Raw genomic sequence first — 17,723 nt, 5'->3', positions numbered from 1 at the left:
AAAATGGTTTCAAACATGAATTCTAAACTGATTGGGACAGTTTCTATACCAGACAAATTACTGTGGTATTACTGACATAGTCAAAGAGAGTTTGGTCTCCTGTTACATATAATGAGCAACATAGTCTATTCAAGTTTTAAAGCTTCTCCAGCCAAATGTTGCTAATACAAAAGAGTAAGATGCTGCCAAAACTGACAACTGACTTTGATAGAAATTGTAAGACACCATGCACAACACAGGACAACTTTCATTGTCAAGGGAATCACACTATCATTATGGGATTCAATTCTTATCTTTAATGTTAATGGTTAGACAAGGAGAGGGCAAAGTAAATGTAGAATCCACCTACACCAAGCAGACTGGATAGGGAGTTGTTTAGCTGTGCTACTGGAGTGCATGCTTCTTGGTTTGGGCTTACATGTTTGTACAGTTTCTAGACTAGAGGGTTTTGGCTCCAGAGGCTAGGCATGAGAATAGATGTCTGTCTATATCCTAATTTCTCTGTGCCTAATTGATTAATAGATGAGCTCTTCTTTGTAGCAGGCAAAGAAAACTTTTCCAGTTAGTTAAGCTCTTCTAAAAAAGTTTTTTTTTTTCCACACTATATATTATTTTATATATATATAAATACAACTATTTATATATGTAAAATAATAGGCAGATAAACTCCCTTCTACCTTGCTTTCAAATAAAGTCTGTGTTACATGCCACTTCAGTGTGGCTACATTGGAGCATTCACCAAAGTCAAGACTGTTTAAAATTTATGGGGTTTATTCTCCTTTTGTCAAGCATTTTCTACATACAGAACATTCACGTGGTGTAAGTTACAGAAGAAAAATGCATGAGACAGACTACTGCAAATAAGTGAGTAACAGTTTACATGATTCTTGTTTGTTCACAATGGAGAAAAGTTGTTAAAAAGGAAAACAGATTCAGTAGCTAGAAATGTAATCAGACTCTTATCTTAGTTAAATCTACCTAACAGGAGGTTTGCTCAAGCTAGAGAGATCTACTGTACCACACAGGGCAGGATGCTAAATGCACACAAGATTACAATGCTAGAAAATTCCAGATTTCTAAGCAATTTTACACAATCTAAATTGCAGTAAAATTTTGTTTAAAAAAAGATATTTTTTTCTGATTGCCTTCAGTAAATGGAGGTCAGCTTAAGAGCTTATAAGCAGTCTTTAGCAAAAACATAATAAAAAATAAAAATACTCCCAAACTTTTAAGTCATTGCTCTAAGTCTGGATAGTTGTTTACTGCTGGCTTTCTGATCCTACTGACTTGTTATTCTACTTCTGGGAATCTTATTTTTCCCATTTACATGTTTAACCATTGTTAATATTAGAATTCTAAGTAAACAAACTATAAAAAAATACAAAGTTTTTGTTGTTTGGTTGGTTTTTGCACTAATCCAATTGGATGCATGGAATAGAAAACCTGCTGAGCTAACCAAATGGTTTAACAAATATGGATCAATGGTACAATGCATAAGTAAAAATGTTATCTACTGGTTGTAGACTTCAGTTCTTTGCATTTTCAGTTTCTCAAAATGCATTTTGTTTGTTTTTAAATAACGGTTTCCTCGACGATATAAGCGAAGCTTTGTGATGCCAGGTTTTTAGAACGTGGTTTACTCTGAAAGGATAAGTACAATATTTCTCTTTAGTAGAACTGAAACCCCTTGCTGATGAAAGCCTGTGACAGCTGAAAAACCTAACATCTATTTTTTTCTAAAAAAAGGTTAAGCTTCTGCAAGCAGCTCTCTCAACTAAGACGCACCATAAAAATAATCTCCTCAAATTGCAGTGATCAGAAAACACTGCAAATATTACTTCTTTTTTTTTTCCTCCATTTATGTTCCACAACTTGAGACTAGAAATTTGATACCAAAAGTTTCTTTCCAATGACAAGGTATCCTGTAGCCACAGTGGGAATAAATTATACAATTTCTATGCTTTACCTTTCATGTGAGACTTTCACTTCAAGGCACAAAAAGATTAAACAGTGGACTGAACAGAACAGGACATAACATTTCAGTTTAAGGAGTCAAAGGTTGTACAACAGCTCTTATTTTGTGTCTGAAGCAAACCAAACCAAAATTTGAATCATATTTAAGTCTTCCATTTACAAATGCAAAGTATCATATTAAATTCCCTGAAGCTTTTGGGTTTTTTTTCCCTACTTCCTTTAAAATAATGTATGATATTTATCATCAGTTTCAATATTTAGTAATTTCAGTCAAACAACACAATCTAAGCTGATAATTAACAAGGAGTACCATTACCAAATAGCCATTGTTTTAGTAACTTTTATGTGGAAGTTGATTCAAATTGTGTTCAAGTCAAAGAAATAACAGGTATAGAAGGGTCTAAAAATTTAAAATGAAAATTGTGTAAATTTGAAGACTGGTGTAATTTAAGTGCAATGTAGTGTAAAACTATTAATTCGGTAAATATCTTACACAGATCCTTATGCTTCTCCAACCCAAATTACTGTGTTGCCTCTCTCAACTTCAGTGATTTCACAATTTAACTTATTGAGCCGTCCATCCAGGATAAACAGAGATTCCTTGGAAGGGGTCATAAGATACTGACCAAAAAGGCCGCTGTCTTTTATAAGACGGTTCTTACTGTTCCAAGGCCATTCGCCTGCCTTGACAGGCTCCTTCAGACTCTTCACCATCTTAACCTTGCCAGAGGAGAGCTCCATGAAGAGAACATCAGTTTGTGTGCTGGAGCTACAGTAGACATTGTATTGATGAGCTTCTGTGAATGATGGCTGAAAAGCTACATCAGATATGTGCAAATTAGTGTGAATGTCAAATGCATCCTGTATTTCTCCTCTCATTGTTATGGACTGGATCCTCATGAGACCTTTTCCATCATCAATACTGACAAGGTAGTGTCCATCTGGAGAGACATGTGGCGTGCCTGTTACGTCACCATTATATCCAATCACAGAATCAGTAACGCTATCCACTATAAGCTGTGGTAGGACAGCCCCAGTGGTATCAGGCTTACAGCAGATAAAAAAATATCCTCCAAGATGTGTATAAGCCAGTGACTGAGGAATGCAGTTATAATCCTTTAAACTAATTGTCTTGATGTACGACATAGTTTCTAGATCAATTTTCTGGAGCAAAGGCTCATCCTTATGAAGAATAAATCCAAACCTGGAAGGAAAAGCACAAAATCAAAGAAAGTCTGTATGCATTATGTACAAATGGGAAGCCATTATAAGCAAAGTAGATGAGTTAGTATGTGCAGCCGTGTATTGCTATATATCTCACCTTCAGATGTTTCAGATATTAAGCAGTTTATAGTATTTAATTTTTAGTGTTCTTGTAACTGTAGTTTAGAGTGCATCAAATAAAATGTCTAAAACCCATTTATCTGATTAATGGGAAAAGTGTTTTTTTCCTACTGACATAGGGGAAAAGGTAAACATTACTCTGAGCCATACTCAGTTATAACTTTTACAAAAGCCAGGAAGGAGAAAAAGATTACATATCAATAGTACATCCCACATATTTTAATTCACTTCATATAGGTCTTCGACTTTCTTGAGAACATCAACTTAACCCAGCGCTCATTGTTATTCAGATAATTATCTGAACCTTCCTCATTTTAATTCAGTAGAAATGAATATCGTAAAAGGATTTAGGTTTATGCCTCCCAACTATCCAAGCCCCATATTTCTTACAATTTAAATGACCCTTTATGCTTTTCCATACATCAAGGAATTTTCACTGAACATGAATAATACAGTTAAACTTTAAAATTGTAGAGTTGAATGTTTATAACATTTTAGATATAAACTGTATTACTATTCTCTAATGTTAACGTGTAAGTTCTGACTGCACAATCATTTGATTGTATATATGCAAAAACCATGGAGTCATGTGAAAGTATATTAGTTTTGCTTATAACCTAAGTAGCTTTCACAGCACTTTTCCCAAACAGCTGTTTTCCTTTGGCACATCTCTTAACATAACATCTTCCTCTGAATCTTTGATCCGAAGAATGAAGCTGCATGCTGATACATAATCTAAAAATACCTTTCGCATTGTGTTGATATAGAGCACTACGACAGCCAGAATGTTCCAACAACTGAGTTGACATTAGCACAAGATTTTCACATGGTACTTTGCAATGCCAATAGGTTTACTTATCAGTGAACCACCAAAGTAACAGGCAAAAAGGTTTCAGGACATTGTTCAGTCAGTTCGTCCAACATAAGACAAAGCAAATTATATTTGCACTTCCTACTGAATTGATAAAAGTACATTTTTAATTTTAGCCCCGCCCTCCAAAATCCTTGCATACTGCTTCAGTATCATAGGATCATAGAATGATTTCAACTAGTAGGGACCTCTGGATTTCATTTGGTCCAACTCCCACCCAAAGAAGGGCCAGTGTGAATCAGACTGCCCGTGATTAGAGTTGAGCTCACTATGAGATCATTTTTGTCTTTGATTATTCAGCCACTTATAAATATATGGAATCTGAATTAAATTGTCTTGGTTAGAAAATGTGTGAGTGAGCCTTTATGAAAATTATGTCAGAATAACTTGACAATTACTGCTACTTTTCTATTCACAAGGTCTGTTGTTCTGCCATAGAGGAAGACTAGGATCATCAGGCAGAGTTTGATTTTTAGTTGTTTTGGCCATCTATTATTATCCTTTTCCTGCCCTCTTTGGGAAGGCATAAATCGTTGATTCCTGATTCCGTTATTATGTAGTAAGCATTTTTTGGTCATGAGAAACAAACTTGTACTGTATTATGTACAGAATCATCCTGTAATGGAAGAGGTTAAATAGCAAGCAATGTTCTGACATTTCAAATGTTTTTGGTATACCTCAGTGTTAAATAACCAACCTTACACATGTGAGCAGTGGTTACAAAAGGACAACAGAATTAGCTGATTGATTGTCTTTCACATAACAGCCTCCAATGTAAAACAACAATCAGTGAACTGTCTAAGAGCGTTCACAGCATTCTGGACAATGACTTACACATATCTGCTACTTAATCTTTACTCCTGCAAAACAATAACCAAAAAACCCAGTGCATCTTAAAAGGACTTTTTTCTGGATGAGAATTGACTGAGGGCTAGACATTGTCATCACTGTTGGTTTCATTAATATCAAATGCAAAACAAAAGTGAAATATCTAGATTGCTAAATCAAGCACTATAAAATAAGAAAACATAAAAGCAACAAAAACAAATACAGAAAGTTATATTAGAATTAAGATAATACACAATATAAACTCAGCCAAACTTCTTGACCTGTTAAGTTTATTGTGTGTAATCAATCTTCAGCCCTATTTCTAATAGAATTAGGTTCATGTAGTTACACGCAGACCACTCTCTCTTCATCCCTGCCCTACGCTAGTGTTACTGCTTTGGAATCCATCAGCCACGTCTGAGGAGCAGAGGTTGTAAAGGGGTGGGGGGAGGGGGGAGTTCACGTGTTGCAGATTGGTGGCTGAGTGGAGGATAACCATGCTCCTGGAGAGGGAAGCGTGGGGTGAACTCAGCAAGAATTCATCCTATGGCTCAGATTTAGCAGGTACAGGTGTCAGGTTAGAAAACATAGAGAAGGAACGTGGAGGAAAGTGGACATACTGCTGTGCAAGAAGATGGTACATGCAAGAGAGATTAGGGTATTTTTAGAGAGAGAAAGTGGATACATGGGAGAATCTGTGATTATTGTGAAATGGTGTAACACAGGGGACAAAAATCACACTGGTTAAGCCACACATGGAGAAATTTGTTTAAAAGTGAGTTAACCTATGTAATTCTGGGAAGACAAATTCAGTAACACAAATCGGTGAACATTAGAAATATAGTAAAATTACTTGACTTCTAAAATAAATAGGTAAAAATTATTCTTTTCAAAGAAAAATGGATTTTTTTACTTAGGTCTGCTCCTATTCAATATGATTTTTTAAATTTCTGTTCTCAGAAGAAATGTACTTAAATTACATTTAAGTTTATGAACACCTGTGTTAAAAGATAAACCTCCTATCAATTAGTGATGTCATTTGCATAAATTAAAAAATAATATGATGCTCATGAATCCTTCTCAATTCTCATTATTTTAATGAGTGAAAGGTACGTGAAAGCGAGGGAAAATATCTAATTTTAGGTCAATGTTGTGGCAGGTACTGCATACATTAAATACTTTACTTTCAGCTCTTACAGTATTACTTAATCTATTTTAATATAAGTACATAGTGCAGACATTTTTTGCTTTAATTACTTTTGATCTCAATTTCAATAGCGAACACAAAGAAAACTTTTTGTTTGAGTTCAGTAAGCTGACTTTGGGTTTGAAAACGTTATTTTTCTCTTCCAGTATGTCAATACAAAGTAATGGGGAAAAATAGGAACTCTTATTTAAAAGAGAAAGAAAAGGCTCTCATAAAGCTGTTTTTAACTTAGGTAGGTACTTAAAACACAGACTAATATCCAAGTGACATTTTCAGATATACATAAACATACACAAAAGCAATTATGTGATTTTGAAAATCCCATCGGACACCATCTATATGATTAAATACATAAACACTTTTGAAAGTTTGGCCTGTTATTTTCAGAAACTGTATTAAACATAGTTAAAAATTGTTTTCTGTAATAAATCAGTCATTTAACATTCAAACATATTCGATACATTTTATTGTATATGTATGTCCATCATATTTCATGGTACCTTTATTTAAGGTACCTTTATTTAACCTTTATCTCAGGAAAAAGACTTAAAATTTCACTGTATGTTTTGAGTTGCACTCCAGTATCTATCCCACTTGAGAGAAAACACAAGTAATTAAAAAAAAAAAAAAATTAACCATTTTCCACCACAAACCAAATTTAAGAATCTAAATAAATATATTTTAAACTGGACAAACCCATAAACAATTGTTTTCATATATTACATATGAACCTGACAATCAAATAAAAGAAGAAATCTTTGTGCTGCTTGCAAATCTATTTATTCTAAAGATTATTCCAGCTGATGAAAATGACACTTTCTTTCTGAAGTAAAATACAAATGCAAAACAAAATTAGCATCAAATATCTAAGCCAGCAATTCTTACTTGCCGATTTAAATCATGATTAAAATGAAGGATTTAAATCAGTTTGATTCAAAGAAATCTGCCTTACTTATGAGTACTTGATTAAGCAGTGTTAATGACCAATTTATGTGACATTTTTGCATTCAAAGGTCATTGATTTCAAGAGGAATATAGAAGTTATTAATCTTTCCTTCTCAAATATTATTCCCAGCATAACATGTTTTTGAACCACAGGTACACTTAGCTTATGTTAACTTTGGTTGCATAAAACCCTTGATTACCAAAACGGTGAATATGTTCTCCAAAGTTATAATAAAGATAAGGTCTTACATACCTTCCCTAAGTGTTACACCAGCTGAAGGTGTGGAAAGACTCATGCTTGACAACTAGCTTTCCCCACTGAGGAGGATGCTGCCGATGGTTTGTCCTCCAGCTTCTCATTACCTGGTGGTACCTTCTGCCAGACAAATCCCCTAAATTCTGCCAGCTAAGAGGTTTGCATAAGCATTCCCCAACTCATGCCATTAAGATGAATTTAGTTATTGTGGAATTATTTAAATGCTTTAAATAGTGTCTGTTGCTTAACCTGGTTGGTATGAATGAAATAGTTTAGGAGCCAGAGCAGAATCTGGGTATAAACTTTCCCACTAGCACAGGTAGATTTTAAAGAAAAGGAAGTTTGTCTACAGCAAGGGACTCCAGATCTTCAGGGCTAATCACATCCTTATTCCAGAACAAATCAGCAAACACATTTTAAAACATAAACCAGCTGATAGCATATCATGTCTCAAGTATTTCAACCACAACTTTCCAAAACATCTTAGTTTCTTGTGCAGCTTTATCTATCTCTTTGTAACATTTAGTTCCCAGTCTATAAGCCACAAGTAAAAAGCTTACAGTATCTTGGATACACTGTTTTTTCAATTTAAATAGTGGCTTAGGCTTTGGTAATTGAGTTTACTTGAAAACTAAAGAAACTGGCTTCAGGATTGCAAAAACCTTATTCTGATGCTGTATTTGTTGCACTTAGGAGACCTACTGTCCCTTGCTCTGAAGCTATTAGATACTTGATTTTATAATCTCCTGTTGCAGCAGCTAATCATATCTATTCTGATAATCAGCTATACCCGAATACCCATTTACAATGTATCTTACTTTTAAAGTGTGCAAGGGGCAGTTTAACATAATGTTTTTTCTGTGATTGTTCATTTTCATGTTCTTAAATCTTCTCACCTTTGCAGACTTAAAATTATTTACAACTATCCATGCTATTCATTGTGTTCTACTTATTTCTGAATTTGAAAACACAGCTTTGTGAGATATGCTCTCACTTCCTTTGTTTAAGTAGCAATTTCTCTAGCCCTGGAAAAATATAATTCTACTTTCTTGTAATGTTAACATGCTGAAGACTTTTTGCTTTATAATGTTTTCTAGTTCAAACTTTAAAAAACCCTCTACTTTGGACGCAGATGCAAAGTTAGCCTAGAAGGTAATGTTTTTGGAGCTGAGTACACCAACAGATCAGCTATGTGAGCAGTATGATACAGTGAACTTAAGTAGCAGTTTTACTTACTGATTTCAAGGCACTTTACAAATATTACAGCAAGTGAAGAAAGAAGCTGAATGACTTGCCTAAGGCTACATAATGATCCGTTGGCAAAGTCTGGGTGAAAATACAGGTTATCTAAGGCCCAACACAGTTTCTACCTGATCGTGCTACAGGCTACCATTGCAACTGAGGTGCTAAAAGGACAGATGGGAGCAAGTACAGACAACTAAAATATATAATTTTGAATAAGAATATAGGAAATCACTTTGTCAAAATAATATTTGTGAATATTAAAATTAGACAGGACTTTGGACCTGGGTGGGAGAGAAGATCCGAAGTGGGAAGCTGGTAAACCTTCACCAAGGACCTACCCCCCCTCCCCTGAACCAGAAGTATGACTGCCAAAAGTAATTTATTAGAGCGAATAGGATTTTATCAATACTATTGTTCAAACAATTCTTTCTCTGCCTGCGATATTGCCTGTAGCTTTTCAGTGCCCCAACTAAAATTCAGTAAAGCTAGACGGAGACATAAATACCAAACAGCCCAACAATACTGATGAAAAAGAAGCGGGGAAAAAACAGTTTCAAAGCTGCCAATCTTCTTGGATGTAAAAGTATTTGGCAAGCTGTGTGTTTGATATATTTGTTTGTCTGCCTGTCTCAGTGAGAGCTGTGCGGCTGGGGTTTTGAGAAGCTGAACAAATCAAGAGAGAGGTCTGTTCATGTGTCTGTGGGGTTTGTGTGACTGATTCTTAGTCTATGAGAACTGCTAGGCAGAGGCGTAAGGATGGAAAAAGTAATGGAAGTCTGGAGGGAAGATACAGAAGGGAAAAGGGGAAGTGAAGAAAACTGAAGGAAAACTAAGGATTCCATGTCTGGCATAGTAAAAAAAAAACAAACCAAAAAACAACAAAGAATGAGAAACTATACTTTTGTTACCTAAAGATGAGGAAGTATTTTCCAAGCCATTAGGCTTGGAAAACTGAGGAAGATGATAAACAGGTTTTTTATAGGAACATGTATCTGTCAGGTTAGATAATTTGTTCCTGATAGTTTTGAAAGAGTTGACTAGCTCTTAACATTTTAATAAATCTCAGAATAACAGGAAAATTTGGAAAGTCTAGAAGAAGATTGTTGAAATATTCATAAGATAAAGCCAGATATCCCAGCTAAGCTGAATAACTTGGTGCATATCCCAGGGAAATAATAAAATAGATGATATGAGAACCAGCTACAAAAAAAGTGAACATAATGCAGTCAACATGGGTTTATGGAAAAATGAACTTTGTCAGACAAACCTAATTTAATTTTTTTATTAGAAAACCTTGCTGAAGGTAACTGAATATCAGGAGGACATACCTTTCTTGGAATAAAAACTGATACCTGAAGGAAAAATAATTTCTCTGCAATAAAAAGTAGTTGTCAATGCAGAATCATCATTTTGCAGGGAAGTTTTGCTTCTGCTTGGTACCAACTCTGGCACTTCACAAAATTTTCACAGGCAATTTGGATGTAAATATGTGTCCATGATACTAAGGTTGTCAATAATGACAGGAAAGTCATTATATTAGTCAGTTGCTCATTTAAGCAAAATGTGTTCAAACGTAGCGAAGCGTAAAGTCAAGCAACTTTACATGTGAATGAGGAATGCAGGACATGCATATACAACAATATCCTGAAAAGCAGCGACTATGAAGGGATTTAAGGATCATAGCAGACATGCAGGTCAATATGAGACCTGAGTATAATGAGTCAAAAAAAAAAAAAAAAAAAAAAGGACCCCAAAGCCCTTGTACAGTCCTTGGAGGAATATAGAGAGAAAGGTAAGAATAATGCAACAGTCTCATACCTGTATTCTACACTGGGGAGACCAAATTAAGAATGCTTTATGTTGTTTTAGATCTGCCCTTCTAAAAAGGAATATTAAAAAATTAGGGGCAAGGAAAAATCTGAAAATCATTTGAGGGATGGAGACAATGATTTTAAGCAAGAGTCTGAGAGAGTCCAATATATTTAGCTTACGAAAAATATAATTGAGACATGATTTATTTACAACATATATATACCTGAATGGAGAGAACATACTGTTTACTAATGTTGTCTTTAATTTCACAGAAGAATTGTAACAATGATTGCAGGCTGAAACCAGACAAATTTAAATTAGAAATAGGCAATTTTTTCTAACAATGGGGACAATAAACCATTGCAACAAACTACCACAGAGGTGATAAATTTGGTGGGAATCTCCAGGTAAAGACTATGCTCTTTTTTGGAAGATTTGGCCAAATCCAAGTAGATGTAGATTTAGATATCCGAATCTCTGGATGACTATTTGAAATCTTTAATGTATATACAGAAAGTCAGACAAGATGTTCTCGTGGTCTCTTCTAGCCTGTGTATATACGAAACACCAATTTCTTGGCTTTGTTCATACAATCAAAATTGCATACATACAGTCGATTTTAATCTTATACCACTCAATATTTGATGCTGAGATTTTAAGAAGCAACCGAGTGTTTCAAATCTGTTGTGGTTGCTGAAACCAGGACAAAATCTCATGAAATTGTGATTTGACACAAAACCTTAGCTCATACATACACACAAGAAAAAAAGTAGTATGTAGAGGAATCTGTATTAGATGCCACTTTGACATCCACTGTATAGAAAAAAGTTGTTTTTAAAAAACTAATTTTACACTGTTTCTGGTCTTAATTAATTGTGAATTTTACATGTGAGTTACTAATAACTTTTACAATTACTGATCTTTCATACACACACATATATAGCTTCAAAATAAATGTCCCCCTTGACAACACATTGGTCTTCAAATTCAGGAAGTTTGTGAACTGCTTGTATAATGTTACAACTATAACAGCTATAACTTTACTTGGAAAGAAAGACGTTTTAAGGCTGGGATGGTTATTCCTTTGAGGTTTATTGATCTAAATGTAGAAGATCATGGTGGATAGGTTGGAAGAACAGTGATAGATCACGGAGACCTGCTTCAGAACAGTTACCTGCTTGCACATAGCAATGATCAGTTGCAAATAAATTTCAGCCCACTGTCCGATAATCTAATTGCTGCCTTCTAACCACCAGGTGAATCTGTCTGTACTTCCCTTCTGTCCAGTATCAAGAACCTTGTCAGCATGCCAGTGTCAGATTATTAACGTTGCTTTCATTGTCAGATTAGCCTTTGTCTTTCTGATGAGGAGGCAAGAGCAATTGTAAAAAAATAGTACTTATCAAATTTGTCAGAAAACAGTACTGCAAGTCACTAAAGTTAAAGGCAGCTTTGGACTGCACAGGTTAGTAGATTGGGGGGCCCAAAAAAGCCCTATGTAATAAAAGAGGGTGATTTACCAGAGCTGTAACAAAATGTTGTCCACCAGTGGTGTCTACAGTCCCTGTGTAATAGGGCATTTCACAAAATTGATATTAGTAAGAGACTTTTGTTGGAGGTCCCAGTAAACCAAACCAGCAAGTGCATGGGCTGAGCTTTCACTATCCTAATTTTTTTTCCATTCAAAGTAAAGCAAAGCTATTAAACCTGAGTAAAGAAGTCTGCACTATTACTCTATGTTCTTTGGATAGCTGAACTCAACCCCCAAAGCTACCATAATCTTACAACTTTTCAAAAGCACTTAGTTTTCTAATAGAATTTAAAAAATACAGCTATTCATAATCACATGATGAAATTCTGTCTGTCGCTTATGTACTGTTAGCCTGGTTTTTATGATTAGGCTGCTGGAAAACAACAAGTGATACTGAGAGTACTTCACTTTTCTCAAGTGATTTATAGATAGATGGTGGTGTATCTAATGCAAAGTTTCCTCTCATATAGATTGATATGCAGAAGCCTCCCACCGTTCATTAATCCCTGATTAATATTTATGAAAATCTCAACCCTCATGTCTCTTCTATGCAGCGAAATCATGCACAGTATCAGACAGCATATAAAGGCATTTGTCAGAGTGCATATTGGGATCCTGTGCAACTCAAGCCTGTAAGACATGAGAGCAAATCTTCACACTTCCAATAATTTATTTTACAGTTAACGCAAGTGGGAATCTGTAGCCTGTGGCCATATCACTCCACTTGGAGTAAATGCTAGAATGGTAAAATCTGAGATTGTTTCTTTCTTCACTCACTCCATATGAATGAATAATAAAGATTTTAATCCCATATTTTCAACCATACATTGTGACAAATCGCTAAGAGAAACAGGAATAATACTACTTAGCAACTCTATAGGACTTTCTGTATGAGTAGTATATTGGGTTTGGCTGGGATGGAGTTAATATTTTTTGTAACAGCCTGTATGGTGCTGCGTTTTAGATTTGGGAACAAAAGTGTTAATAACCCACCAATATTTTAGTTTTTGCTAAGCAGTGTTTGCACAGCATCAAGGCCTTCTCTTGTTCTCACTCTGCCCTCCCTGCAAGTAGGCTGGGAGTGGGCAAGAGGCTGGGAGGTGACACAGCTGACCCCAACCGACCAAAGGGATATTCCATGCCATATAACATCATGTTCAACAATAAAGCTCCTTCCAAAGTAGCCATTGCTCCTCCTAGGTGGGGGCTCAGCTGCCAGCTGGGGTCAACCCACCACAGGGAGTCATTAGCTTTCCAGAAAAGCTAATGAGTTTCACAGTACCCAGAAAAAGGGAAACCGAGGCAGATAAAAATGACTTGTCCAAACTAACTTACGAGAAACAGGAAGAATATCCTAAAAGGTGTTAATTGCAAAATGCATTTTAAAAAAAATGAACTGAAGCTTATATGGATGAGTGCCTTATTTTCCTATTTTTAATGAAAAAACCCACCCACATATTTAAGAGTAGAAAAATTATAATGACTAAGTTAACAACATGTTATAAATCATTACTTCTTCTATTGTGTCACAATATACATCCGAGACCAGACTTTTAAAAGTATTTTTAAAGCATTTTAAATGTATTTAAAATATGGGATTTGAGTCCCAGCTTTATGGAACTGTAAGCCTGCATATAACACAAAACCAGCGAACAGTAAACCCATGAATTGCATCATTCTTTTTCCTAAAATAGTTAGCAAATTATCACTATCCTATTTCCCTAACCTCTCCAAAACTGTTAACCTGAAAACTCTCATTACCAAGCTGACAAACAAAGGAACCTATATAGCAAGTCAGACCTATTCTCTACCAAAACTACTCTCTCTTTCACCAGAGTATCAAATGCCTCAGAGTACGGGAAAACTGTCAAGAAGTGGGTTTGGAATGACTTGCTCACAGGAGCTTGCTCATCATTGAGAAGTAACTTATGCCATGAAGCATGAATGTTAGACTCGTATTTTAAAAGGTATTAATTTTGGAAATCTTACTGGGTATTATTGTTATACATCCACATTACCAGTTTTTACAAGTCTTACTCTCTCTTATCACATCCAATTTTCACATTATTTTTCACAAAATTTCCATCACCTTAAGTTCCATGGTTTCTGACAGGTATAAAGGGTAACAACAAACTTACTTTTAATATAAATCCTCACATGGTATACAATAGTTGACCTTCACTTATGAAAAAACGTGCAACTGCAGAGTATGTTACCACAACAGGATTTATATAGCTAACCCCCTTTCACTGTCCAAAATACTTAGTCAATCACTGTCCTTTAAGGTGGCGAGCTACTTTCAAACCAGATCCAATTCCCCTGTTACTGCAGAAAACTACTTCATTATGTTTGTGAAAAAGTAATGTTGGTTTTATATAAAATTCCTGTAAAGTTCTTTATCAAGTCTGTTCAGACTAAGTAGCTTTGACTATTGCATAGCACAATGGGAATATTTTGCTTTTGAGGAAAGAACAAGAACTCCTTTTTCCTCTCAAATACTTCACTGTTCTTATATATATGTTTCATCATTGTTCTTTCTATCTGTGCCAAAAATGCTTTGAATGTGATTAAACAACTTCAAATGTGTACAGCTTCCTGCTCTGTTTTCTGTGGGTTTGCTCCATAACAAGAAGCTAGATTTCAATAAATTCATTACAAAATGTATCGTAGAAATATCATTGGTAGAATGCATTATGTATTGGTAGTGGTAAATGAACCTGAAAAACAGAAGCTTGACTGAAATCTTCAGTGACTCACTCAGTTCTATAAAAGGTTTCGTGGTTACAAGATGTCATACTTGCATGCATAACTCGCCATCTTCATCCCAGTAGTACCTAAGTAAATTTTCTCCTGTTTTCTAGTATTGGGGAAAGGCTTAATGAGAAACTTATTCCCAGTGCCAGAAGGTCGGTAATGATTGCCTCAACTTCAGCAGTGCCACATTCTAGCATCCCTTTCCATATCTGGAAAGGGTTGACATTGTTTTCAAATCAAAACACATAGCCATTACACAATGAGGTTGTATACTGCCCAGCCTTCTCTGAAGGCAGCTGATATAGCCATAGGGCAAACACCCATCTTGTGAGTTGTTGTATTTCATATTTAATGTAAAGCAGATTAAAACTGACAAGGATTCTGCTACCATTTTGTTACGACTGTGTATAGGTGTGTAGCAAAAGATCCTTAAGCATCTATGAATTCCCCTGTCTTCAGACCCTTCTTCTGTCATGTAAATCCTATAGGACAGAGCAGGGGACAAGAGGGAAAAAAAAACCCACTGGCGCAGTGCTGAGACTGCATGAAATAGGACTCTCACATACCTGCAGTATACTTATTCCCAGTCTGTAGTTTTAATGGAGGTGTGTATTATTTGATATTGAAACTGCATGTGTTACGTAACATAAATATGTACACATGTGTATGTGTATATATAGCAGGTATAATATCTCAGTCTGCAGTTGAAATACAGGGAGAAAAACATACACTAGGGCATTTCTCCTTTGACTGTTTCTTCTAATACCAGAAGTGGATGAGTAAAAATCTTTTTTGCTTCACATATTCTGGGCTTCAGTCCTAACGCTCCAACTGTTTTCACTGCTCCTCTCTGCACAATCTTGTGTCTTCTAAATTTGCCTATGAGGAGCCCACTGATGCTTTTTCAGGTCAAATGGTAGAATCCTTGAAAGTGATGACCCTTCCTTGTCCTCTCAAGGGATAAGTATACTCCCTCCCCTTAGGATCAAAGATAAACATTTCCATGACACAGTTAATGAATTGGATAGTTGAATGCTCGTATTTCAGTATCATGTATCATTTGAATAGCAGTGTGTCCTAGTTTCAGCTGGGATAGAGTTAACTGTCTTCCTAGTAGCTGGTACGGTGCTATGTTTTGAGTTCAGTATGTGAAGAATGTTGATAACACCGATGTTTTCAGTTGCTGCTAGTAGTGTTTAGACTAATGTCAAGGATTTTTCAGCTTCTCATGCCCAGCCAGCGAGAAAGCTGGAGGGGCACAAGAAGTTGGCACAGGACACAGCCAGGGCACCTGACCCAAACTGGCCAACAGGGTATTCCATACCATGTGACGTCCCATCCAGTATAGGAACTGGGAAGTGGGGGCGGGGAATCGCCGCTCGGGGACTAGCTGGGTGCCGGTCAGTGGGCGGTGAGCAATTACACTGCGCATCATTTGTACATTCCAATCCTTTCATTATTGCTGTTGTCATTTTATTAGTGTTATCATTATCATTATTCGTTTCTTCTTTTCTGTTCTATTAAACCATTCTTATCTCAACCCGTGGGTTTTGCTTCTTTTTTTCCCCGATTTTCTCCCCCATCCCACTGGGTGGTGGGGGAGTGAGTGAGCGGCTGCGTGGTGCTTAGTTGCTGGCTGGGGTTAAACCACGACACAGTGCTAGATCTCAAGCCACACAGAGCTGAATTTTGGGTGGTCTGATAAGGATTTCAAATAATACGCCTTAAAATTAAAAAAAGGTGTACTTTAGATTAAGCACACATGCAAAATGAGTACACTGCCACAATGGCCAGTAGAATTTTAAGTACTGTATTTTTTTATAATCTGGTCTTTTCATCAGTTTATTAAAAATTGATATATGAACCAGGAAATAAAAAATTACAAAACCAATATATGGCTTAACCCTGTCTCTTCCAGAGTACATAAAAATATCAATGTGTTTATATTTACATCCTTACTGCTTTGAAATAAACAAGAAAAAACATATTTCTGCAGTCCTAATTGAGCACAGCTGCTTCCTTCCTCTACAATCATATCAGCAGGCAATAAGGAGGTTGAAGAACTGCCATTATGAACGTTCAGCCTCACCATAACTCTCACTACAAGAATTCCCCTCTACAGGTAGTATCCCTTTCCTGTAGACACCTACATTTCTATGCATAACTACTTGTCTGCATATGAGTTAAACATCTAAGTTGCTATTTTTGCCAGCAGAGATCAAGTCCATACAGTGAACAGAGTCTAGAGAATTTGTTAAGATGACCAGTGCCAGAGCCCTGTAGGGTTGAGCAAAATTGCCTTCTAGACTCCACTAGCTGTATGGACTAGATCTCCATTAACTATAGCGAAAGATAGACAGCTACACCCATGGATACACTGTATTTTCACACCTAAATCTAGGTGCCTACAATCTGAACCTCACACTCACCATAAGCAACCTATCAGAATGAAAGCACAGTATCCAAAACTAGCCTTATAAAAATTTGCACAGACTTGGAAAATTGAAGTTTAAATGACTAACGCTATACCAGGATGTGAGTAAAAGCTACAATTATGCTTGAAATGTGATTGTCTGTTTCTCCAAGCCATTATAATAAGTTCAGGTGTCACACAGCTGTAGAGGCTGTTAAAGCTGCCCTTTGTGGTCAGAAATTAAAATGACTGCTTAGAGGAGCAGCTAGCACTGCTACAAGTGCCTGGACAGGGAGAAGAATGTTGTAGAAGTCTCCATGCAAAACAGAGCTAAAAGCAGACAGGATGTCCCTCCCAGAATTTTCAGGGATCTCTGAAGATGGTTTCACAGCTCTCAAAGGGTAGCTTTAACAGAAAACCACGAATTCACTCTCCTTTCCACAAAAAGTGTATTTTTCCAACCATAATAATCAGGTTCAATATTTTCTGAAGGCTAGAGAGTCATCAAAAAGACAAATAAAAGCTCTTCAGAGCTCTTCAGAG

At 36.0% G+C, this 17,723-nt stretch overlaps 1 protein-coding gene across 4 annotated transcripts in view; it reads right to left on the bottom strand.

The window, feature by feature from the left end:
* Positions 1 to 753: 753 nt before the first annotated feature.
* The window catches only part of FSTL5 (follistatin like 5), a 335,945-nt gene continuing 318,975 nt past the window's right edge, over positions 754 to 17,723 (bottom strand). For all 4 annotated transcript variants that reach the window (XM_030015397.1, XM_030015404.1, XM_030015388.1 and 1 more), the window contains one exon: positions 754 to 3,178. In XM_030015397.1, coding sequence (XP_029871257.1) covers positions 2,476 to 3,178 — 703 coding nt within the window. In that variant the 3' untranslated portion in view covers positions 754 to 2,475. The remainder of the gene's footprint in view (positions 3,179 to 17,723) is intronic.

This window comes from Aquila chrysaetos, chromosome 1 (genome assembly GCF_900496995.4).
Source record: "Aquila chrysaetos chrysaetos chromosome 1, bAquChr1.4, whole genome shotgun sequence".
Taxonomy (NCBI): domain Eukaryota; kingdom Metazoa; phylum Chordata; class Aves; order Accipitriformes; family Accipitridae; genus Aquila; species Aquila chrysaetos.
This window is presented reverse-complemented; position numbering and strand designations above follow the sequence as displayed.